The 25608-nt window shown below is 38.8% G+C and overlaps 1 protein-coding gene across 2 annotated transcripts in view; it reads right to left on the reverse strand.

The window, feature by feature from the left end:
- Positions 1 to 10888: 10888 nt before the first annotated feature.
- Positions 10889 to 25608, reverse strand: part of Ube2e3 (ubiquitin conjugating enzyme E2 E3) — a 52448-nt gene continuing 37728 nt past the window's right edge. For both annotated transcript variants that reach the window (XM_057755445.1, XM_057755446.1), the window contains exons 4-6: positions 16870 to 17002; positions 14663 to 14810; positions 10889 to 12234 (exon numbers count right to left, since the gene is read on the reverse strand). In XM_057755445.1, the coding sequence (XP_057611428.1) occupies positions 12137 to 12234; positions 14663 to 14810; positions 16870 to 17002 (379 nt within the window). In that variant the 3' untranslated portion in view covers positions 10889 to 12136. The remainder of the gene's footprint in view (positions 12235 to 14662; positions 14811 to 16869; positions 17003 to 25608) is intronic.

Raw genomic sequence — 25608 nt, forward strand, 5'->3', positions numbered from 1 at the left:
CAGCAAGCAAATTTGCTTAACAACACAGGTAAAGGAAAATGGAGAGAAGGTGAGAAGCATCCCCAGGCTTCCTACCACATCCCATGAGTTAAAATTCCCCATGGTTAGATTTTATTAATTCCAAACAAGCACATGTTATGTGTATGCTTACACTATATCACTAAGTATTTATCTAAACCTATTTACTCACCACACTCTGAAATAAAATATATACAACATTTATTCTACTTTCCCAAGCTTTCAAAGTATGCAGCACTATCAATAAAAGCATGGCATTTTCCCTAAGAAATAAAACTGAGGGTCCAGGAGGAAGTTGATAAAACACCTTCATACTTTATTTAATATACAAGTATCCAAATCAAGTAAAATTAATATTTAAAGATTGTTATAATCACACTTGTATCTGTTACACACTAAATTTAAACCATGTCCCCTCCACCACCTTGGTGAAGCTGGAAAGGACCGAGTAAATGGTCTGATCCACATCAGGCTACCTCCTTGTTCTCCATTTGCTTCAACCATGGGACGGGCTTCCTGGTTCCAATGGACAGGAGAAGTTGAAGAAGAGGCATTCTGGAAGCTGGAATAAAGAATATATATCTACATGGCTGTGTGCTTAGTGTCTGTCTGCTCGTGACAGACTTTCCATCACATCACTTCTGGGGGGGAAAAAACAAGAAACATAGAACCAGAAAAGTGAAAACCTCCCACTGTTGTTCTGGAAGGAACAGTACTAAGACAAATCCTCAAAAACTATGCATGGCACAGATTTCCTCCTGAGAAGAATGTAGATGAGCTTGCTGCTGCTACATCCAAAATAATTCTAATTCCTAAAATGTTTCCCCTCTCTCATTGCTTCTGTGACTCTGAATTTTCTAGAGACGACTGGCAAGACCAGCACTAGAGTGTAACAATCCTATGTGAGCCTTAAGGCAGCCACGTTACATACATAAACTATCCATCCTTAAACAGACATAATTGTTGGCACTCTTGAAGTGTGAAAGAAATAACAAGGCAGAAAGAAGTTCGGGGAGAGTGGCTGTGTGGGTGGTGAAGAGCTGTTTGGTGCTGGGATGTTGGAGAGCTCCCCCAAACATTGCTTTAACTCAGTTCTAAAGGACACATGCCATGCTCAGTTGCTCTGAGTACAACATCCCAAACTGATATGCAGGTCTTCAGCAATTAACAGAGAATTCCAATGTTGAAAGCTGAGACAAAAACCAAGCGAGCAAGCAAGCAAACAAGCAAACAAAACAAAGAAAAAACAGGACACAGCCAGAGACCAAGCAAAACCATACTCTATAGGGAGGTGTCATACTGCATAGAACTTAATGGTATTTTCTTAACGTTTATTCTCCAAGTAATTCACAATGCACATTGTTTTGCCACTAAATGTTCTCTGTCACTACATTTTGCAGGGTTGTTCATTGAAATTAGCCCAATTATGTAACTGAAAAAAGAATTCAGATTCTAAAAAGTAGGGGAAAAAATTCCAGTTACAGAACAAGATAGCAAATAAAACCAGTGGTGATTGCTTGGCTGTGAAGTTCAGCTTACGAACCCAGCAATCTGAACTTAGATATCAGTTATCATTAGAATATTTTATTCACTAGCTATTAAGATAATTACTTAGCTGGTTTACTGAGAACACACTGAAATTTTTAAGTTGTGATTCCCATATTTGTTCTTTTTAAAGGAAAATGTCAAAAAAAATGATAATTTTATCAATGTATATTTTGACTTTATGATGGTAGGTTTTGATAGCAGTATTTAGAGTCATGGGCAGGATTCCAGCTTTGAAACTAAGGCTACTATCCCTATTTGATAAAAGAGCAGATTCTGGTCATTTTCAGAAGCTGTAAATCATTGGGAGGGGGCAAATTCCCCACCAAGCTGGTTTCCCAGCTCCAGTCTCTGGGGATACTGTGTTATGGAACGGCTTTCCAGATGGGCTCAGAGCTGTAAATACTAAAGGAGGTAGCTGTTAGAAGACCAGACCATAGGATGTTCTATGAGAGGCATCTATGTGGGGTCACAGCACCTGTGCACAATGTATTTAATCTCATAAAAGGAATCTGCAGTAGCAGCATAGAACGGATAACTAACACTTTCCAGAACCGCGACCCTTTGGGACCTGGGCTTCCCTGGACATCAAGAAAATACAAAGTCTGACGTGGAGAAGCAGAGAAAACTTTATTGATCTCTTTAACCTTCCAGCAATGAGAACAAGCAAGACAGTATTTCTAACTCAAGCTCAAAAGAGTACACCTTTTTCCAGAATGTAAATGGGTTGGGTGGTTTTCCCGGTGTAGTGCCTCCCTAAATCACACCGTCTGGTCCACCATCACCAAGGCAACACACACACCTTAGTGCCAAGGGGACTGTGTCTGTACTTTCTCTCTAGGAGGCCCCACTGGAGCACTGTAACTTCCTGTGGGCTTTTGGAATTCCATGGCAATTTATACCTAGTATTCCTGAACGATAAACAGGGTTATGTAAATTCTGCTTTTAAAATACATGAGGGAAAAAAGATACATTGAGAAGGATGTAACAAGCTGCCAGTCAAAATACAAAACCAATTTCCAACTTTAGTTAGCAAGATACAGGACTTCAGAAATGCTAATGGATTTGTGGCATGCCCTTCTATAAATAAAGACTTTTTTAATTGCGATCCTTCAGCCCAGGCATGGACGGGAAGGGCAGTGTAAGCAAAGCATTTGAGAAGAGGCACTGAAGGGAATAAACCGGAATAGAGGGTGACCACTGCGCTCCTTCCCATCACTGCAGGGTTATGTGATGATTCCAGATTGCCATGAGCTTCTTGAACGGTTCACTTTAAGTCTGGGAGATTTTGTGTGCACAATGAGATACAACCAAGTACTAGCCAGTCTTACTAGAAACATCACTATGATGTCAAAACAAGTGACACATGCCAAACTGCTATGTAGGACATCCACCGTTAAGAGCTTGCCTACTCGCAAAGCCTCATTTTATGAAGGTGCCCACACATAGTTAAATGTGGTTATATGTAGTTTGCATCTTTGGAAGCTAAGATTTCCAAATACTCAAATTCTGAGGGAAGGAAAGTACAAAGTAGCCCACTCATCACTGAATTATTTTGGACTAAACAGAAAGCTCAATTTTAGCACTGCCAAATGCTCTTAGGTTCAGACAGCAATGTGCCACCTCACCATCTGTCTTGAAGCATCAAGTCCACATTTAAAACATGAATGTGCCCAGCAAAGGATCTTAAGCAATGCTAGCATTTGTGCTTAACCGAAACTTAAACATGGTCAGGTCACAGGGCTGCATGTATCAACGTCTAACTACTACAGGGGAAGTATAGAAAGATGTCAGAGTATCCAGAATTGCAGTGTGATGAGCAGAAGAAAGCCTTGAAGAATCCACAGATTAGGAAGCTACCATGTGCCACTATCATTATTTCTCTAAGTATTTACGATGGATGGTGGGTAGGCTGCTGTTGGCAAGAGTGGCCCTTGAGTTTCACTGCCAACAACCACCTGCAGTGGCTGACACGGCCACTGCTTCATTAGAGCAGCACAGTGAAAGAAAGCCGCAGAATGCGAACCTGCATCTATCTGTTCAGTAACAGGCAGCCGCTAAAGTCCTATGAGCAGGAACTGCAAGATGGAGCTTGCATGGGAGAGAGCTATGTGCTCAGAACTGTGAAGAACGGCCTGGAGTCTGCCTATGCACAGGAAGGCATTCTCTTAAAGTTCATGCGGATAAGGGACAGCCAAGCACTGGATTTAAACAATAAGGCTAGAAAGGAAAGCAAATTGACCCTAAGGCCTTCAAAAATAAGGAAAATAAAGCAATTATCAAGTTGCCTCTACATGAAATATGTTAAAGAATATTACAATTAATTTAATAATACCTGGGGAAATAGGCATAGCCTATTTTAAGTTCAGAAAAAAATTTACATGAAGTTGTACATGAACAATTACAGCCAAGTGTTTTTGTTTTTGTCCTATGGTGTCTTCTACAAGCTTCAAGCTTGGACCTAATCAGTCTTGAACAAAACCAAACCTGTAAAAGTCATCAATGCAAAGCATTGATAGCTAATGAAAATGACCATTCGAGTTTTTACTTGATTCCTGAAACGCCATCTGATGCAGGAGCCTTTCTGCCATCCCTTACTCCTCACGTCTTTTCCAGGTCCTTCCATTCTCCTGGGTTCCTCTTCTGGGGTTTCCTGTGATACAGACCTGAGTCCTGGCAGCAGGCACTGCTGGACAGATAAACTGAGGCCTCTTTACAGTGCAAATGCTTCATCCTCACAAACACACAAGCCTAGTCCAGACCTGATTGCAACCCAGATTTACACACCCATGGTCTCGAAACACCCACTGCAGTGTTTAGTTGGACACTTCAAAACCCAGGCTGTCAAAAACAAAGCTTTTAGCCTTCCCCTGACCCGGGTCCATCTGGATTCCCCCATATATTCTTCTTGTTTCTCAAGTCCCACGCACTGGTTATTTTCCCATAATGCCTGGTCAGACTTCATCAAATAGCTCTATCTTCAGTCCAGGCACAGGCAATTCTTATGAATAACACTTTCCCCAGGTGGGTCATTGACATCACTTCCCTGGACTACTGAATGACTCTGATGATCATGTTCTCAGATTTCCATACACTTGTTCTCTTCCGAATTTACAACCTCAGTCGGCGGCCGGGAGGTGGTGGCACATGCCTTTAATCCCAGCACTCGGGAGGCAGAGGCAGGTGGATCTCTGTGAGTTCGAGACCAGCCTGGTCTACAAGAGCTAGTTCCAGGACAGGCTCCAAAACCACAGAGAAACCCTTTCTCGAAAAACCAAAAACCAAAAGCCAAAAAAAAAAAAAAAAAAAAAAAAAAAAAAAAAAACCAACCTCAGTCGGCCCTTTTTCTTTCCCCTAACAGTAATCAGAGATCCTAACAAAACCTGCCACGCCCTGTAACTTTGGGGAAAAAATGCCCTTAAAGAGCGTCCCTTAAAAGCTGAGGCAAGACCCCCAGATCATGCCATCCTCATCATGACCTGGCCCCCTACTCCTGGTCTAGGGCTCACCCTACTTGTCTCACACGTTGATCCCTCTTAAACTTGAGTGCTCTCCTGCTACGGAGTCTTCCCGCCTGCCTTTCCTCTATCCTTCAAGTTCAGCTCTTTCCAGCTCTTATTTTTCTGTCCATGTCTTTCCTGGCTACCCTAAACTGAGCTGCTGGGCTTCTAAAGGGGCAGGTTTTGGGGGAAAATGAAGACAACACACAATCTTAAATAATTAAGATGTACAAGGATCAGAAAATTCTACCTCCATGTCTTTGAAGAATTCAGACCATGTTACAGGATACTACCTGCTTCATATGTGAATCCCGACTTCCCTTCTCCCTCCTACACCCACTCCCTCTTTCCTTCTTCTGCTTCAGTTTGCTTCACACTACCTACAATATAACACTTTTCTTTAGGACTCCCAGAATTTTAAAGTACTTAAGGATAAGGATTTTTTTTTTTTCTGAGTTCTAGTCTCTGCTACTACTCAGCATCCAGGACAGTATTAATTTGCCCAAGTACACAAATAATAAAGTACTGACGGAGTAAGATAATTTGATACATTATTTCTGGAAGTCTCATTAATGGAGATGATATATACACATACAAACAGAATGCAATATGCATTTTAAATGTGCCATTTAAAACCAATAGAAAACTTTCTCATATATCCTTCATCATTGTGTTAAGATATAGATATATTACAACCCTCACTGTTTGATCAGAACAAATTCAGACAATGAAGGAAGCCACTAACGGGAGTCGGTAGCTCAGTCTCTTTTCTCCCCTTAGCTCTTTATAGTCCACAAAAAATTATTTCCCTCACTTCATAGATAATAACATGAAGCCGAACATCAGTCTCCCAAACTCAAATCACTAGAAACTGCTAAACTTCCTGCTGTGGGACAATGTTCTTATACACTGTAAAGATTTGTCACCCGTCTTGGCTTAATAAAACTCTGACTAGCCAGTAGCCAGGCAGGAAGTATAGGTGGGCCAACCAGACTAGGAGAGATCTGGGAAGACGAAAGGCAGAGATGCAATCAGCAGCGAGATGTAGAGGAAGATGCGAAGGCCCTACTGAGAAAAGGTAAAAAGCCACGTGGCTGACCACAGATAAGAATTATGGGCTACACCAAGGCCAGCTGGTCTGGGACTGAATAAGCATGGGTTGAAACTGGACTCTCTGAGCATGGCGGACAATGAAGGCTGATGAGAAGCCAAGGACAATGGCACTAGGTTTCGATCCTAATACATGAACTGGCTTTGTGGGAGCTTAGCCTGTTTAGACGCTCACCTTCCTGGACGTAGATAGAAGACCTTCGTCTTCCCGCAGCGCAGGGAATTTTGACTGCTCTTCAGTATCGAGAGGGAGAGGGAATGGTGTGGGGGGGGGAGGAGAAGAGGAGTGGGGATAGGGGGAGGGGAGTGGGGGGGGGCAATACTTGGGAGGAGGGGAGGGAAATGGGAAACGGGGAGCAGGTGGAAATTTTAATTAAAAAATAAAAATTAAAATTAAAAAAAAGAATCATGGGCTAATTTAAGTTGTGAGAGCTAGTTAATAATAAGCCTGATTTAAGAGGCCAAACAGTTTATAATTAATATAAGCCTCTGTGTTCCTTTGGGACTGAACTGCTACGGGACAGAAACTCCCATCTACAACTTACCCTGGGTTCTTCACTGTCAGGCTTCTGGTACCAGCTCTGTTCAACCAACCATTCCTCAGAGGGTTTCCTTCCATCCCTTATCACACTGAGGTGGGCTCAGTTTGCTCAGCAGATTTAAATATTCATAAGTGAGATAACTGGAATTAGACTTTCCAATTAGACTTATTAGGAAAATAACTGAGCAAGAGTAAAAAGCAGGCTTTTGATCTGCATGTTACCCCATCTCCTCTTTTCAGACCCTGCACATAGGAATCTCACTAAGGACTTTCCATGTGCCTGGGCAGCTTCCTACTACAGAGCAGCACACAGCACATTATAAACTTCTACCTAGTTCTTCCCCTCAAAGCACTTTTTGTTAAAATGATTCTCTCAAAGACCCCCCCCCCCCACTTTCCTAAATACTGGTACACAGTCATTACGACTCTTACAGAGGGAATATCCTTTGAGAAATGTGGCTCTTGCCCTTCCTCATCGTAAAAACATCAGAGCACACTAGGCTACACAGAGCCCAAGAAACACCTCTGTGTAATGCAGCCATCGAGGTGCTGGCACCCAGTACACAAAGTCTACATCCGCCTCTTTGTGACGCTTTCTCTTTACCAATGAAAGGGGTTAAGAACGTACGCATGATGGGAACCTGTGCAGTCACAGCAAAGAACGACTTCTGGTGGACTGGTAAACTTCTAAAATCTGAAGATTAACTCATCCTTCATTCTAAGTCACTGGCAAGTGCTATTACTTGGCCCATTTAAACATGAATAATCTAAGCAGCATTTACCATGTACAAAGCACTGCAATCAGTGTGCTAGGAATTAAAGAAGACATGCTTTTTATGTAGACAAACGCCATATGGTGTGGGATAGCCTTAAGCTGAAGATTTACCTCCATGATAAAATAATCATCCCATCAGCACTCACATTAGATACCAGGCCAGGTATTAGACAGAGGAGGATATGTCTTCCCAGGGCACCAGATATGGTGTTAAATTGAACTGGGTAAAATGTCAAAATAATAAGAGTAACCTTAAAGACTACTTTTCTCATTTTGTGTATATGTATATTATCGAGGAGGAGGGGCAAGAAATGGAGTGTGTTTTGTGTGTATGTATAATGTCTAGGAGGAAGGACAAGAGACGGAGTGTGTTTTTGTGTGTATGTATAATGTCTAGGAGGAAGGACAAGAAATGGAGTGTGTTTTTGTGTGTATGTATAATGTCTAGGAGGAGGGACAAGAGATAGAGTGTTTTTGTGTGTATGTATAATGTCGAGGAGAAGGGGCAGGAAATGGAATATGTTTTCTCTTTCTACCTTTAATGTGTGTTCTGGGCTCACTCAGATGGTCATATTTGCATGGCAAGCACTTTTATCTGATTAGCCATTTTTCTAGCCTAAGAATATTTAAAATGTCAGCTAGTACTAAGTATATTGAGTATTATATAGATTGAGTAAATTTATTAAACATTATGCAATTGATTTTATTGATATATCAGCAGGGACATCTGTTTAGCTTCTTATTCAGCAGAAAACTTTTTTTTTTTTTTTTTTTTTTTTTTTTTTTTTTTTTTTTTTTAACCAAGACATGTTTTTCTTTTGCTATGGAGAAAAACCTATCTGGACAGGAAAGTGATAAACTACCTAATAAGGATGTGTAAATGTATTCATCTCTGTATGTTTCATATTCTAAACAAACTAAGCAATTATCAAGCATTTAAACTTTGAAGAACAAACTCTCAATGTACATCAGTTAATGGGTTATACAGTATATGTGTCTTCTAACCACTACCTGCCCACCCACTCCCTGTGTTTCCCAAAAAGAGAAAGATAAAAAGGAGTTCTTGACCTTTAGAGAGGACACCAGGCTTGCTGCTGAAAGTGGAAGACAAATGCTCGCTTCTCTGAGATGCAGACGGTGTCTGAGGAAAACAGACGGACAAACTAACAGGTAAATGAGAGCGGTGCGACATCAGTGTTCAAAGGGTGGACGTGAAATAAACTGAGGAGACCTGCGGGGAACACCTTTCAGTGACCTGTGTGAGACAGATCCACGATTACGGTACTGTCTACATGCCAAGCTTATTTATTTTGTTATGTTCTGCTCTACCTTAGAATACACCCAGGACTAAGCTCCAGCGCTCTGTTGCCTAACCTACACCTAATGACAAAGACTAAAGGATGTCTGTAACGACACACACACACACACACTTCGGCTTCTTGGCATTTATGTATGTTGACATTGGGAGTTCTTACTTAAAATTCACTCTGGACTTCCAGTGCACACACAAGCAGTTGCAAACACAGCAGGTGGCAAACTGGAAGATGCTGGTTCCAGGGCATTCCCTGCAGGGAGCTGCCTGTGAGTTCAACAGTCAGAAAGGAAAGAAAACTGCAAAAACAGATGTGCGCATGCCTGGGACAGATGTGCATAGGTCTCAGTTCTAGGATAACAGGGTGGACGCTGTCTGACAGTGAGCAAGGCTTTAACACTCATTACTACTGATAGCCAGTTACATAAGCCACTCAGCAATGTACCCTGTAACCATTCTGGAAGCACTAACAGTCCACTGTGCGGAAATGCTCCACTGCACACTGGAGACAAACAATGAAGAACTTCCGAAGGAGAAACTGAGGAGCTAGTGAGATTTGACTTAAATAATTGGTATGTACTAAAGTGTAATTATTATTACTGGAGTATTGCTTGAAAAAAACTAATGAGACTTGATATAAAACAAAGAGGCTTGTACATTTACTTACTCTGAATAAGGAACATTAAATGAAGTATAACAATAATGCAATTACTGTAGGATTAGTTTCTTAAGGTGGATTGACAAAACATAATTGATGTTTCAGCGCATACTTAAATGATCTGTCCAAAGCCCACAACTTAAACTGCAACTAGCAATGTGTTAATAATCTATACATTACCATGATGCTAATCGCAGTCTCGGGACTAAACGGCCTCTCATACTTATGCCAGTCATTCTTCTATTACTTGTGAACACCACTGAAAACCAGTGGACTGACTAACGTTCTTTTACAAATCAGAGACAAAACTCAAAGCTCTTCTGAGAAAAGGTAGCATGGTAAAAATACAAATTTTTATTCCCACAATTAGTTAAGATTTCCTAGTTCAAAAGAAAAGGTCATGTCCATGTAATTAAAATAACATATCTGATACGCTTATCAGTACAAACTTTTAGATGTGGTTATGTCAAACGCTTATCAGAACAAACTAACTTTTAGATGTGGTATGTAAGGTGGTTTTTAGTATTACTCATCTCATTTTCAAGTTTTTAAACAAAGGGAACTATCCTAAGTGTTCTGGTAACGAATACTAATAAACTACCTTGTATTCATTAGAAATAAATTTAAAACTAAAATTGGTTCTTCAACATCTACTCAAATAATTTATCTAATTTTAGAAATTATAATAATCGATGAATAATTCTTTTACAGGCAACAATTACAACAGGTATGCATATCAGACACAGCCCATGGGGCTCCTCAGAGAGGGTGCGATCATTACGCCACCACAGGTCTGACAGGATACATGGTGGCTCGGCCACTCTCACACATTCACAAATTACAATTGGAAGGGCAACACAATAACACCCCAAGGCTCGGGATGAAAGCTTCCGAGACCAAAAGAAGCTTATTACTCTAGGGTAGAATGACCGATCTCAGCAGTGGGATGAAGTCCTTTCCACAGCTTACCATGATTAATGAAAATGATTTTAACTATCATGCACAGCCTCCACTCTCATTATATTGACTTGAACTGCGGATTTTTAATTTGTTTAAAATAAGAATCAGAAGTCTTCTGAAATAAAGCTTAAATCTTCTAACATCAACATGTTGTTCACTGTGTGTGTGTGTGTGTGTAGCACTTGTAGAAATTAGAAACCTGTTAAATTTAAGTTTTTCCCTGATTTAGTATTTCTATCATCAAATCTTTGAGCAGAAGCCCATATTTTAATAGTGGTAGTCTATGTAACTAACATGACTCACTTCCCTAAAGAAATGTCTGTGTCTATGTACGTGTGTGGTGCTTGGGATGCCAAGGTAGCCTTAACCACTGAGCTAGCATTCCCCAGCCCAAAGCAATACTTACTCTTAAATTTCTATAAATTTTATGATGGTACTGTATTACCATATTCAGGATCGGAAAAGAAACTGACCACAGATAATTTATTCCAGGCACAGGGGAAAAAAAATAGTACAATCATATTGTTTACAATTCTCTTAAGAAAGCTTAATAATTACAAGCTAAATAGTACACTTCATAATTACAGTTAGAAGTTATTTAAGCTCTACATCCTTACAACAGTATGTCTTCAACCAAGAGTGCCACATCTGCACATGAACACACCTTCTACCTTAAGGGAAACAGGGCCTTTGCGCCTCTGGCTACACTTGCTGGCCATGGATTACAGTAACAGTAATGCACCATAAAAATTCAAGATCAGGATTAAAGGGAAAAGCACCATAGAAAAGCAGTCACAGAATAGCAATTATCTGACAGTATTGCCCAATTGTTAATAGACATCACCAATTTGGAAACAAAATGCTCTGTAAGACATGGAGAGGATCATGAATAACTCAGGACTTCATTTTCAACTCAAATATTACATCATCAATGTAGAATTCATGTTTTTTTTTTTTAAAGACCAATGGTTTAAATCCAGCTTCACATTTAAGCCCACTATATGCTCTCCTTAAAGGAAAAAACTCTACACACTTAAGATTTTTAAATGCTTTCAATTTAATAATTCATCCATTTGTACTAGTCCTTAATAATCAATCTTCATAGCCACATCTTTATTTCATCAACAATCATCTCAGACACACCTTCTGACAAGACTTTCAACATTACGACAAGAAACTATGCCTTCAGGAGCATGTTTATTGTGTTTGAGATGATACATCAGTGCTCTCTGAGCTACAAAGGGTAAAAGGAAATCCTCTCATTACAAACTGACAAAGGGGGAAGGTAAAACATCTTCACAACAGCATGAACCACATACTCGGAAATAGATCTGGGCTTAATACAAATGACATAATTCCTAGTCATCTACAGCTACTTTTATAACTTCATACAGATAATGAATTAGGCTAAAATGCACTATAATATTTGGTAGACTTCAGGACCAGTATCCTTAGTACATCACAAAATACATTTTGATATCCCAAAGAAGCAAGACTTGCAAGTAGGCATTTTAAACGTAACTAATCTACAGCTACAAAGTTCTACTCTTGATAGCATTTACCTTTTGGGGGAGTCTCCCAGTCTCCAAAGGATAAAGGCAGAGAGTAGAATCAGTATAACATATACACAGAAGTCCGTATTGTAAAGGCTATAAAGATCCGAAGCACAGTGGGAAGAGGCCTTCTGCTCCTTCACACTGCATACAAATTATGAGAATTATGTTGCGTATCTCTTGGTCCACTGTCTGGCTATCCTGTCATGTTCTGCTCTGTTGGTCAAATACTGAGTGGCTATGCTTCCAACCAAAGGATCCGCTGGAAAAGTGAAAACAACATTAAGACATCATGTGTGCTTTACATGTACAGTTCTAACATGGTATTACAGTATAAGTTATATTTTAATACAGTATGCTTTGATTTTTCCAAAGAAAATAATCTACGATGATATAAGCCCCTTTTACTGAAAAAATCAATGGTAAATTAACAAAAATTTTAAATTTTATTGGGAATCATATATGACTACTGTATTTACATTATTTTTACTTGCATCTCTCCCTGAATCATTCACTCAAATTCAAAACATCTGTTATTATCATTGTTACACGTATGTATACCCTCCCCCACTCGTAGGTTCATGTGTTTAGGGTCGACCACTTAGGGGCTCATCTCTAGAAAAGACATATTCTTGCTCCTCAGCAGCCACTGATTGTAGTTCTCTCTCTCTCTCTCTCTCTCTCTCTCTCTCTCTCTCTCTCTCTGTCTCACTCCTCTCCTCTCCGTCACACACACACACACACACACACACACACACACACACACACACACACACAGCATGTCAATCGCTAATGTCACTGTGCAGGTCTTCCTTCTGCAGCCTAAGATATTCTGTTGCGATATTATAGATGCAGCTTCTCTGTCACGTTATTCTTGACATTTTGTTCAACTATGAAAGTGGAATAGAAGGTGTATTTTTGTCTTGTTATGCATCTTAACATAAGTTTTACATAAAGCTTCCATCTTATAATGCTATTCAGAATGAAATGTTCCCTGACAGTCATACAGTTATGTCTCTAATTGTAAACACAAGCCACACAAAAAAAAACCTTACCTGTCATTTCATTTTAAATATAATTTTAAAGTAAAAGTGAATCTGAGATAAAAACAACTTTCTTAAGCAAAGTATGTGCACATCGTGCAGGAAGTGTTCCAAACACAGCATACTGAAGAGTAAAGGCTTTCCCTTTTAGACTCCAAGACGCACAACCCTCTCCCTGGCAAACAACTACTAACACCTTTAAATTATTTTTTTGAGATATTCTATATATGCCTTAGATCTAAAATAACAGTATTTGTGAAGTATGGATATATCTTTTCAAAAATCTCTGTATCTTGATATACTAGATCTAAAAGACTAAAGTTCAGAACTGTTCCATTCTTCAATAGCTACAGTCTCTTTGTGGACACTCAGGTTATTTCCACTTGTTAACTTAAACAAATGCACAATTATCTCTTCTCCTCTTTCTCCTTGAACACTCTCAGTCTAATAAACAAGCCCTCATAGTAGCGACTTGTAGGTCTAAACATGACTCTAACAGGTTTGCTACCCATGTTCAATTTCTTAGGAGGCATTTCAGAAGTCATTAACTATACACTAATAACTGAGTTTCTACATAACAATCTAGACTGACTGAGTAATAACTGCAATATCCGTTACTGCTCTATTTAACAGTTAAGTTTTAATACAAAAAGGGAGAAACCCCCAGTTCCCGGGTGAGTACATAAAGCACATGGCAACATGGAAGGATGGAAAAGGAATCATGGACACTGCTCAGTTCTGACAGAAATGATCTGTACAGTCCCAGTTTAGGAAGTAGAGGTTCCATAGCTGATAGTACAAAAATCATCATGGAGGGGTATGACACTGTTGTGGAATTTAACTATGTAAAGATATGTTACATTTGTTTATGTTGTAGATTTTTTTTTAAGGAAAAATGTGTTACATTTGTTTTGCTGTCTTTTTAACACTGCAAAGACTTGCTACATTTGTTTGTGTTGCATTTGTTTAATTATGTAAAGATGTGCTGCTGTTTCATCTGCTTGCATAAGGCACTTGACCGGCCTGATAAAAACCCGACCTAGGTAGTAAAAAGTGACTAGGCAGTAGAGGGATAGGTGGGGCTGGTGGACAGAAAGAGTAGGAGGAAGAATCTAGGTGAGAGAGCGAGCAGAGAGGGGAAAAGAACAAGGGAGAAAGAGAGGTCCATGCCCAGGGCTAGCCAGAGACACACAAGAAGCAGTGAAAACAAGATGTACAAAAAGAAAGGTAAAAAGCCCCAGGGAAAATGTAAATAAAGAGAAACATTCAAATAAGAGCTAAGGCCGAGCATTCCTAGCCAATAATTTCTCCATGTCATGATTCAGAAGCTGGTTGGTGGCCTAAATGAGATTCTGCTACATGACAATAATAAACTAAATGAATATTAAGAAACTTTTGACTGAGTGTCTAATTGACATGATATTGGTTTCTTCATAAGTCTTTGGTGATTTTAAGAAAGGGTTTTACCAGATAGCCCCAGCTAACTCAGAAGTATGCATGAGAAGTCAGCCTCAGATTCACTATTCCGCTGACTCAACCTCCATGATTATCCCTCAAAACAAATCTTATGCTGATCATCTAACATTTATTTCCTGATCAACATTAAACTAAGAAGCCTTATTTATAGATTTAAAAAGATTTGCTTACCAGGGTTGCAGTCTGTCAAAAGGGAACAAATAGAGAGCAAAACCTTTGAAATAGTCAAAGCAGGACTCCAGTTGTCTTTTAGAATATCCAGGCAGATGACTCCCTGACTGTTGATGTTGCAGTGATAGATTCTGGTGCGGAAGGTAACCTATACACAGTCACATAGAAACAGAAGAAAATAGGCCGTGTCACCAATTCATCTCAGCAGTCCCATGTACCACATGATGCTGACAACAAATAATAACCAGGTGTAACAACAAAATTGAATAGTTTAATTTGATTTAGTTAAAAATACTAGTTTGGTTTTGACTTAGTATAGAAAGAACTATATTTGGCTTAGGTTTTGTTAAGTTTGTTTTGGTTTTAGTTGCTATTGTTGTTTGGTTTTAGACATGAGGTGTCTAGATATGTAGCTCTGGCTGGCTAGGTTTGTTTCAAACTTACTGCAATCCTCCTGTCTCTGTAGTGCATGCCTATAATCCCAGTTGTCAAGAAACAGAGCAGGAGGGATCACAAAGACCAAAGTGGAAAGCATGAGGCCTGCATGAATCTGAATCAGATCCTCTCTCTATATGCTATGGCTGTTAGCTTGGTGTTTTTATGGAACTCCTATACTTGAAGCAGGCGTGTCCCTGACTCTTTCCCCCTATTGGGTTGCCTTGTTCAGCCTCTGTAAGAGCTTTTACCTTTACTTACTGCATCTTGTTTTGTCATTTTTGGCTGTCTTCTCTTGAGAAGCCTGCTCTTTTCTGAAGAGGACTGGAAAGAGAGTGGGAAAGATGGAGGGAGGGGGGATTGGGAGGAGTTGAGTGAGGGAAACTGAGATCTGAATGTAGTGTATGTATGAGAGAAGATTCTATTTTCAATTGAAAAGGAAGGGACAGAGGGAGACACAGATCATCCTGTTTTTAATTTGAGGTGGGACTTTGTTGGAATGTGTTTGAGAATACTTTTCAGAAAATGTCGAATGTCCTTTCTAAAAGCCAAGTAAGTCTTTACAGATACAGAGAGATGACAGGACAGACAGACACACGGAGAGAGCGCTGAAAGATGGCCAATGGATGGATAGATGAGACAGATAAACCGATATATATGTACATACATGTATCACTGAATCATTACATATTTTTAAAGTTTTAAAATTTAAAAAGAAAAGCAATTCATACAAAGAAATACCATTTTTTTTAAAAGAAAGAACAGATTTTCTTAGCTTTTTCTACTTGTTTATCTAATTTTATTATTTTAGATGCCTGTTTGAATTTCAGGGAGAAAGGGTGTGGATGTGGGTTGGTAGGGAAGTAAGGCAGATCTGGAAGGAGTTGGGGGAGGGGAAACGATAATCAGAATGTATTACATTAAAAAAAAGTATTCAGCCGGGCGGTGGTGGCGCATGCCTTTAATCCCAGCACTCGGGAGGCAGAGGCAGGTGGATCTCTGTGAGTTCGAGACCAGCCTGGTCTACAAGAGCTAGTTCCAGGACAGGCTCCAAAACCACAGAGAAACCCTGTCTCGAAAAACCAAAAAAAAAAAAAAAAAAAAAAAAAAAAAAAGGATTCAATTAAAAAAAAGGAAAAGCACTTTCCTAGCTGGTGGCCATGGTCCTGACAACCTTCCGGCACACTGGAGTCCTCTGTGACAGACTCAGCACAAAGGCTAAGCTCCAGGGTTATTAGATGAGCACAGTGAGAAGCCAGAGGAAGAAACCCTTCAAGTCAGTATATGTTTTCTGTTAGCTACCCAGCCAGACACTCAGCTTAAACAAATTAAGGAAGCAGGTAAAAGTGAGCTTGCCATTCTTAATCTTATATTACACTCAGAGAAGGCACAAAATGAATGTGCAAGTCATAGTTTTTCCTTTTTTGTTAATTTTCTAGTTTTTGCTTACCTATAAATAAAGATAAAATCTTTTAACCTATTTCTGAAAGCTGTCAATAAGGTTTATTTCACAGAGGGAGTTTTGCATAAGTTCATATTTATGTTTTATTCAATTTAGTTTTATTTGCTACTAGCAAACTATACTGAATACAAAATTATTTTTAAAAGGCACAAGTCAACAACTTTTTGGTTTCAAAATAATTGGTTCCGAATTTTCATATTAATTCATGAACAATGATGAAATAATAGTTATTACATTAATATATGTATAAAATTTAAAATACCTGGGTTTGGGAGAAGGATATTTAATCAATGTATATACAGGTTCTTACCTTTGGTGGCTTAAATGGATAATCTGAAGAAAACGTGATATCCAGAAAAAAAACACCACCTTCATATACAGAACCTGGTGGACCAAGTATAGTCGACCTCCATTCATAAATGTTATCTCCTTTAGGCCCAGCACTAGTTAAAAGAAATCAAAAGTCAATATACAGATTTATAAATACCTATATAAACACCTGTATACACATCTATAAAAATTTAGGTCAACATCTTAAGATGAATGCAATTCATTAATTAGAATAAAATTAAACAAGCAATCTAAAGCAACAAGTCTAACCAGATGTACTCAAGCACACGGGCATACACTTTGAAATATTCCAAATGAAACACAAACACTATATAACTTTACCCAATGCCTCCTGACATTTGTTATACCCCCTCCCCTACCACACACACACACAAAGTTAATACTGTGATCCTTTCCATGTGCTCCTCCAAAAAATAATTTACAAGTCAATACTTACAATTCCAGTAACTATGTCAACCACAGTAGTCTATAATCTGCATGATAAAATTTTCAACTAATCTGTAATAACCCCCATCAATAAGACCAAGCCTTGGGGTCATGAAAACTTTATTATCTTATATACTTATAATCTATTTCTTATAGGAATTTATTATGTAACCCCAGGCTGGCGTAGAACTTGCAATACTATTGCCTTCCCAACTGTATCACTGTAACTGCAGGCATAATCCACCATGTGCACCTCATCAAATCTATTTATGCTGTATGCTTTAACGTTCCTTTATTTAATATTTCTAACTTTTATTTGACAGAATATAGTCCCTTAAAAAAACGTGCTGTACTTTTGAGTCTGTCTGTGGTTCTTTCATAATAAGACTCAAATAAACACACTTCTCACCGGAGAAGTAAGTGATGTGCCATTGGAGGTCATGACAGTTTGAAGGCCAGGATATGATGTCCTGCTCCTCACCAGTGATGTAAGCTTCAGTCATAAACGTGTGCTCCAGATTTCCTACTGCTTAGTTACTGTCTTTTCCTGCAGCCAGTAGGTATTCTTTGGTCAGACTACAACCATGCACATAAGCTACTCTTCATTCAAATTTCTTCTCTAGATTTAACACTCACTTGGAATCCTCTGAACTTTACTATGACACATTGGCATAATCATGAATTTTCAACTCACATTTGACATCTGTCTTGAGCTCCCTCTTGCCCTATGTGTTTATATGAATGCTATGTTATTGATATGGTCTCATAAATTACTATTTCTTTCCAATGCTTTACAATTTACTACTGTTTGTAATCATTTTGCTGTTGGAATCATCCTAGATTTGCCCAGTGGGAGAGCCTACAAAACAGCTCTGACATGCTTCTAACATGCTGGCATCATTTTAGAATATATTCTCCCTTTTTGGCATGAGAAACGCTCAACTCTTCTAGCCTGGACTCAGTCTCAGGATTGATTCTGGGTCCTTGTAGGGGAATGTTAAGAAATCAAGACTTGAATTCTGTTGAACCACATTAGCATTTCAAGACAATGTGCTCAACATCAGTACCACATATGTAATAAAAATATAACAGTTCAGTATAACCTAAACTCACAATTTGTGGCTAGCACGGGAACTCTAAAATTCTTGTAAACACTGCACACCTGTTACAAACTGTCATTCTCTATTGGTTTAAATTTTCACTTTTATTTTTAATCATGTGTATATGGGTTGGGGTAGGCAGGGAGGACATGTGCACATGAGTGAAGGTGCCCACATAGTCTAGGAGACAGTTTCAGATCCTCTGGAGGCTAGGGCAGCTGATATAGGTGCTGGGAATCAAATTCAGGACCTCTGCTAAGGCAGCACATGTCCTTAATAGCTGAGACATGTCGCCCACCCATTTGCCTCTAAGTTTTTACATCACAAATTATCCTGGATTTTTAAATGTAAGTATGCAAATACTTTTGTTTTTTAAACTACCCATCAATGTAGAAATGATCTGGAGGTCCTATTTAAATAATAATGGTGAAACAGTACTGCAGCCATATTAATAACACAGGCGTCATTTTAACATGTTATTAATTCTGCAAAAATGACACTACAAAATTAGAAAGCTTAAGAGACAAAATCTCAACAAAGGCTATTCTATACTCCCAAATGCTTTCTTTGTTTCTGTAACTTCACTGCGACTACTTCTGCTCTACTGACAGACGTTGCAAATACTTACTTGTGTAAGTACCCAAATATATATAACCAACTTTCAAAGAACAATTACCTCAGAACACTTATATTTCAGATGACTGAATAGAAAGTAAGTTGAGGTCAATGCGTTTTAATGGACTGTACAATTACAGACTGAAAAGATGGTTCTTTGGACAAATCCACCAACCCTGAGGAAATAAAGATGGACAAGGTGAAGAATCCATCTTAAATCCTGTTATTTGGTAGAAGGCCAAAGATTCCCACTGTGAAACTAAATTCTCCCCCTCTTATGCTGCATGAGAAGGAGCTCATTTAACCCTATTCCAGCAGGACATTAAATGTAACAGAAGCACCTGGCCTACAGGTTCTCTATTTACATTAAGGCATCACTTGGAAAAGAGGCTGAAGCAGACCCACCAGGAGGTATGAAAGAGGAGCTTCCGAACTAAGTCCATTAACTCAAAGCATCTCATAGGACAGCAGGAGACCTGCCACAGAGGACTCAGCTGAGCAGGAAGTGGGGGAGGGTGGTAAGAACCAACCATTTTTCCTGACTGATCTCCATTCTTTCTGCTTCTGTCCCTTCCACAGTGCAGAACTCCACAAACATCCACTTTGCCTTACACTGTACCAGTTCCCTCTCAGGTGAACAACATCCACAAGAATCCAGCAATGCCATTTTCCGAAACTTGATTAAAAAACAAACTTCTGTTTCTCTAACCCTTCCAGCTTTCACCTTAAACTACTGTTCTCTTAATAGAAAACCCTCCTTCAAAGCTCTGTCTTTATCAGTGTCTCCAATTTCTCTCTGTTTTAAGAGTTTCAAACTGAGCTCCTTTCCTCATTTTTCTATAGAAACAACTGTTATCTAAGGTCAACAATGACATCACTTGTGGGCCCAATGGTCATTTATCATGTATCAATTAGCTAAATTTAAAAGTAGAAAGTCAACTGAAAACCCAAGAAAGCAGAGGAGGGAAGAATCAACAAAATAAAGTATATATGAAAATCCCATATGAAAAAGCTGTTGATAAGTTAATATAAAAAAATAAAAGTAAAATATTAATAAAACAGGCAGTTTGAGACTCAGCAGTTGAGAGCACTGGCTGCTCTGCTGAGGACCCAGGTTCAGTTCCCAGCAACAGATGGTGACACAGTAACCATTTGTGATTCCAGTTTCTCAAGTGTCAATGCTCTCTCTTCAGGCCTTACTACATGCACATAGTACATACACATAAATGCAGGAAAAACATTTGCTTAAAAAATAAAAGGTGAGCATCCAATCAGCCTAGGCTGCCACAAAGGCAGTACGTGCAGTAGGATCAAAACTCAGTGCCATTGATCTTGACTTCTCAGCAGCCCTCATTATCCATTATGTTCAGCGAGTCCGGTTTTATCCCATGCTTCTTCAGACCCAGTCCAGCTGGTCTTGGTGAGTTCCCGATAGAACATCCCCATTGTCTCAGTGTGTGGGTGCACCCCTGACTGCTCTTTGGGCTGCCAAGGGACGGGGAGTTGATTGGGGGAGGGGGAGGGAAGTAAGAGGTGGTGGAGGGGAGGAGGCAGAAATCTTTAACAAATAAATAAATATAAAAAAATTTAAAAATTAAAAAAATAAAAGTAAATAAATGTTTTAAAAGATAAAACCATGAAACTAATTAAATAGATACTCTGCATATCAAATTCATAGGGAGACTAGTGCCAAATATAAATTTTTCCAACTTCATCTATGGATCAATGCTGCTCCTGCCCCCCCCCCAAATTGTAGCAAATTATTCTGTGGGTATCAATAAACTGATTCTAATGTTTATGTTGAGAAGAACCCAGAATCTTTACTCAGGAAGGTGAAAACAAAGAGGGAAATTACCCAACTTGAAGATTGACAACACAGCTACTGAGAGACAGAAAAGGATGTCAGTGTGCACAGTGAAAGAGAAGAGCAAGAGAACAGAACAGAAACCCAGTGTCCCTAACTTCAGTTAATCTCATTCGATGCAAAGGCACAAAGGTAACAATCGGTACAGAGCTGCTATAGGAAAGCAAACTGACAGAGGCAATGCAAAATGTGTGCATTTTCCCCCACTTTGCCTGTGGATAATTTACTTTGGAAGACACTTTGACAGTTTCTTACTAAGCACATCTTAGCAAATGATCCAGCAATCACATTGTTTTTATTTAACCAGGAAACTGGAAACTCAACACAAAAAAAACCTGCGCATGGCAGGTATATTCAAAATGGTCTAACGTGGAAAGCAACCAAGATGATCTCAATAGATTAATATATGTAAAATCTGTAACAAAAGGGGGGGGAATGGATGGGATAATAGGCAGATTAGTGTGAGCTTACTCACGCTAATAATAATAGTGAGTAATAGTGTGATTACTTGTGAGCTATTATTCATAGACAATTTATACTGGTGTAGATTCTTATATATTGATACAAATTCAGATTATATTTATTATACTGAATATGCACCCATTTCTGTTAACAATATTTGTGCACATATGCAGACTTATTTTGTCATACTGTATGCATGCATGCTTCTACCTCTGCTAAGACATTTTGGATATTGATGCAATTTTAGGATATATTTGTCATATTGCAATATACATTCCTACCTCTGATCAAGATACTTATACACTGTTTACATTTTGAGGTCATTGTCCTCATTTGCTGCACATTTGTTTAAAGACTATTTCATTTTTTTTAATATGAAGTCTTAGTCTTTAAGCTATATATGTATTAAGAATTATAGGCCAATAGTCACCCATGTTTTCCATACTTAATCAGGTTCTTTAAGTGCACAGAGATTGTATTTCACATAGACAGATAATTTTCAAACATTCCAAACATCTGTAGGATATGACATTTAAATAATTTAGGATTCTGTTGACGTGAGACACAGTTGCTACTGGCAACACCCATCTATTTCCTAGGGAATGTTGGGCACCAAAGACAGCCCACTTGGAGCTTGTTTTCTTCTTGGCAAAACTGGCCTTTGGGCAAAGATCTGCCCCTGCCTCAACTACTGACAAAATGCACGATGGCCAGACTGGATGAGCAGTAAAAAGACTGCCAAGCCTTGCCAAGACACGGTCAGACTGTTTTGAAAACTTTCCTGCCTCTGAAAATGGTCTGTCAGTCACTCTAGGCCTTAGCCAAAGTTGGCTGCTCCAATGTTGCAAATGAGACTTTGGGTGATTGCCCAGGTAGCCAGCTGTCTTTGTCATCTACTGCACATTTTGGAAGCTCCTTGATTGCACTTCCTGTCTACTAAAGTAATATTATCTCCTTTCTCAGGCCTTTGATGGGGTTGAAGACTAGATAGTCATAATTACTTTCCTCTTATGACTTAGCCAAGCCATTTTTAATTTAAGATTTAGACTCCTTAGGATAGGATAACTATCAAAACACTTAGCATCTGTTTCTTGTTTCATTTTTGTACATGCTGGTTGTAATTCTAATTTTTATGTATATTTTTGCCTCTTCTTTCCCCTGGACAATACTTGATATTTGTTTGTCTTATATATAGTTTTGTATTAGGCTTAGAACTCTCTTATTTAGACAAAAGGGGGAGGTGCTGTGGGAATTCCTTCAGCCAATAGCCTTTAAGATACTGGCCCATTTTGGGTGTAGTCTCATGTACTATAAATGCAGACAAAAAGCATGTGTGGTTCTCTTAACTGCTGGCTTTAGTTCCAGTTCCCAAAGCATGCAGAAGACTGCGGATCACTACCTTTACTGTTTGTCCCCAAATAAATGAAGCTATGTTATACTCCATTCCAGGCTATCGTGGAACTCTTTTGTATGCCAACAGTTACATATAGATGATGAAATACTACTTCGTACAAAAGAGTTATCAAGCCATAAAAAGACAGAGATGTACCTTAAATCCACATTACTTGGTCAAGAGAAGACAATTTCAAATCTATATACTGCCACACACTTCAAGATTCCTAACATACATCCTAAAACAGACAAAACTATGGAGGAAGTAAAAAAAGTTAGAAGGTGCCATAGATAGAGACTGATTTGACAAGCTAGATGTATCACTACATATTTGTCAAAATCCATATAGCAGCAAGAATGAGGGACGTAAACTAGGGACTTTATGTGGCAATGAATGTTCAAAGCAAGTTCATGAACTGAAGTATACAACACTCACACCACTGTGGTGCGGATGCCAATGAGGGTTGCATGAAGGAGGCAAGAAGCAAAGGACTACATGGTAAAGCTGTAGTTTCTATAAATTTTGCTGAGTCTAAAGTTGCTGTAGGAATAAAGTAAAACATATTAATTCAGAAGACAAACTATGAAACATAAAAATTTGCATGCTAATGCGGTAAGTAGTAAATATTTTTCAAGTCTTGGCTTATATAAAGGGTTTCTAAATTACAAACAGATGTACTCCAAAATTATGTCTTAAACCTAGGTATTTTGGACTCCGGAAACATTTTAACCAAAATACTATAAATGAAGCTCTCCACACCTGGCCATCAATATTAATGTGAACCACTTACCCCCACAATAGTAAATGAATAAATGCACGTAATTTTTTTTTTAGTAAGTAACACTAAAATTCAATGTTTACTGTGCCATCAGGTTAGGCATTCAAAACTACATTATGTACACTACCTCAGTTTAACCAGCATAGCTTCAAGTTCACGTAGTTGGCAAATATGCACTTTGGCCTCTGAGATTTTGTACTCTTCCAAACACAACTTTACAGCCCAGAACCAAAGAGACAAAAAGATCCTAGTCATAAAGAATAAAAGCCCAAAAGAAAAGATTATTCTTATTCAATGATTAGAAAATGAAAGGCAGAGGACACAACATTGTCAGAGGGACATGCGGGCTGTGAAGAGGGAAGGAAACGAGCCTATCAATCGGCCTAAGACGGGAAAGTGGTCAAGGAAAAGGGACAGACCAGCAAACATGTCGAAGGAGTTTTTCTACTGTCACTCTGTGACGGTAGAAGAGATAAAGGAAGCAGGAAAAGACAATAATGAAGGAACAGACCCTGGCAAAGAGCAGGCACATCCTTTGCGACTAAGATGAGGACTGAGTCTTGGGAAGACTGTAAACTGAGACCTGGGTTATAGTCAGGAAGGAAACATCTATAGCTATTAGTCAACCAGTAAAAAATTATCAGCCAATGTTACTGTTCTGTGTGGAAAGTTGATATAATGTGTGAAAAAATACATACTCTTACTGCTGACTGTTTCTAAAAGCACTCAGACCATTTTCAGATATCCTTTTAAATTAAAACATTTCTAGAAGTAAGTTAGCATATAACCTAGCAGTTTAATCAATGCTTCGAAGTTAAGGCAAATCCGTCTTTGTTTCTTACGTGTTGAGATTATAGGAGTATGCTACCACACTAGGCTTTATTTTATGGGGGGATTAAACCTTGATGGTAGCCTACACTGGCCTCAAGACCACAGCAATTTTCCTCAGTTTTGAGATAGGATTTTAATGAGGTGTTACCACTTCCAGCTTAATCTGTTCTTGATATCACCAAGATTCTGTTAGTGTCATTTAAAAAATCAAATTTCAGCAAGGCATTTCAACTTCAAGCTTAGTTATCTTAATGGGTATTTTATAGTTTTGAATATTGCATTCATTTTCATGTGGAATGTGGCTTGTTCTCAACTACCTTTCTACATCTTAAAAATCAGGTATAATTTAGTAATAATCATAAATAGCTAAAGAAAAAAAGCACGCTTCACAGCTATAAATTGGCCTTACCTAGGTTTAGAATCACATAATTTATACACTGCCCATAATTACACAGAATTAAACTAGTGATGTGGAACTATACCTACAGTTTGTACCATACCTGAAAAAAATTTTACTTAGAAGATGTATAAGCTTCAAAATAAATAACTGAGCGTGTGGCTAATTCCCTGAAAAACAAGTTCAGAGAAGGATCATTAAGGCTATCTCATCTACTCATTACAAATAAATACTTCATATATATATATATAATGTATAGGAATATATGAATATAATGTATAGGAATAAAATGTATAGGAATAAAAATGTATCTGTCATTCATTTCAGAATTAGCTCTCTAGTGGCTTCATTGCTTTGTTTTTCTGATTTTCAGGTTGAACCCCAATATCTATTTCTGAGTTTTTATTATTAGTGCTACATCTGGCACCGAATGTTTGGGGTGCAATTCATGAAAAAGTTTTTTGCCTGAGACTTTTTAGCCACCGGCACAGGCTGGAGCTATACTTGGGGTTCCAGCTCCACCCAGCAAGGTTTTCTTTATTTTGCTCCCCAAGACTCTGAGAAAGTTTGGGATGTTCCTGTTGTAGCCTCTCTGAAATAGTCTCCAGCTGCCACCCACATTTTTTAATGTGGGGTAAAACTCTTCTTTTAAATAATTCCCCCCCCCCCTCTCTCCTCCACTGTGAGTTGCGGCTCTCACTGAACCTCCTTCTTGGGCTGCTGCCAAGCTAGACAGGTGCCTTCAATCCAGCCAGGCTTCTACTGTTCTACACAGCAGCAGTAAGCCTCACATTCATCAACATCAGCAGCAGGATTTATTAATACAACTAGG

Source organism: Chionomys nivalis, chromosome 22, assembly GCF_950005125.1.
Source record: "Chionomys nivalis chromosome 22, mChiNiv1.1, whole genome shotgun sequence".
Lineage (NCBI taxonomy): Eukaryota > Metazoa > Chordata > Mammalia > Rodentia > Cricetidae > Chionomys > Chionomys nivalis.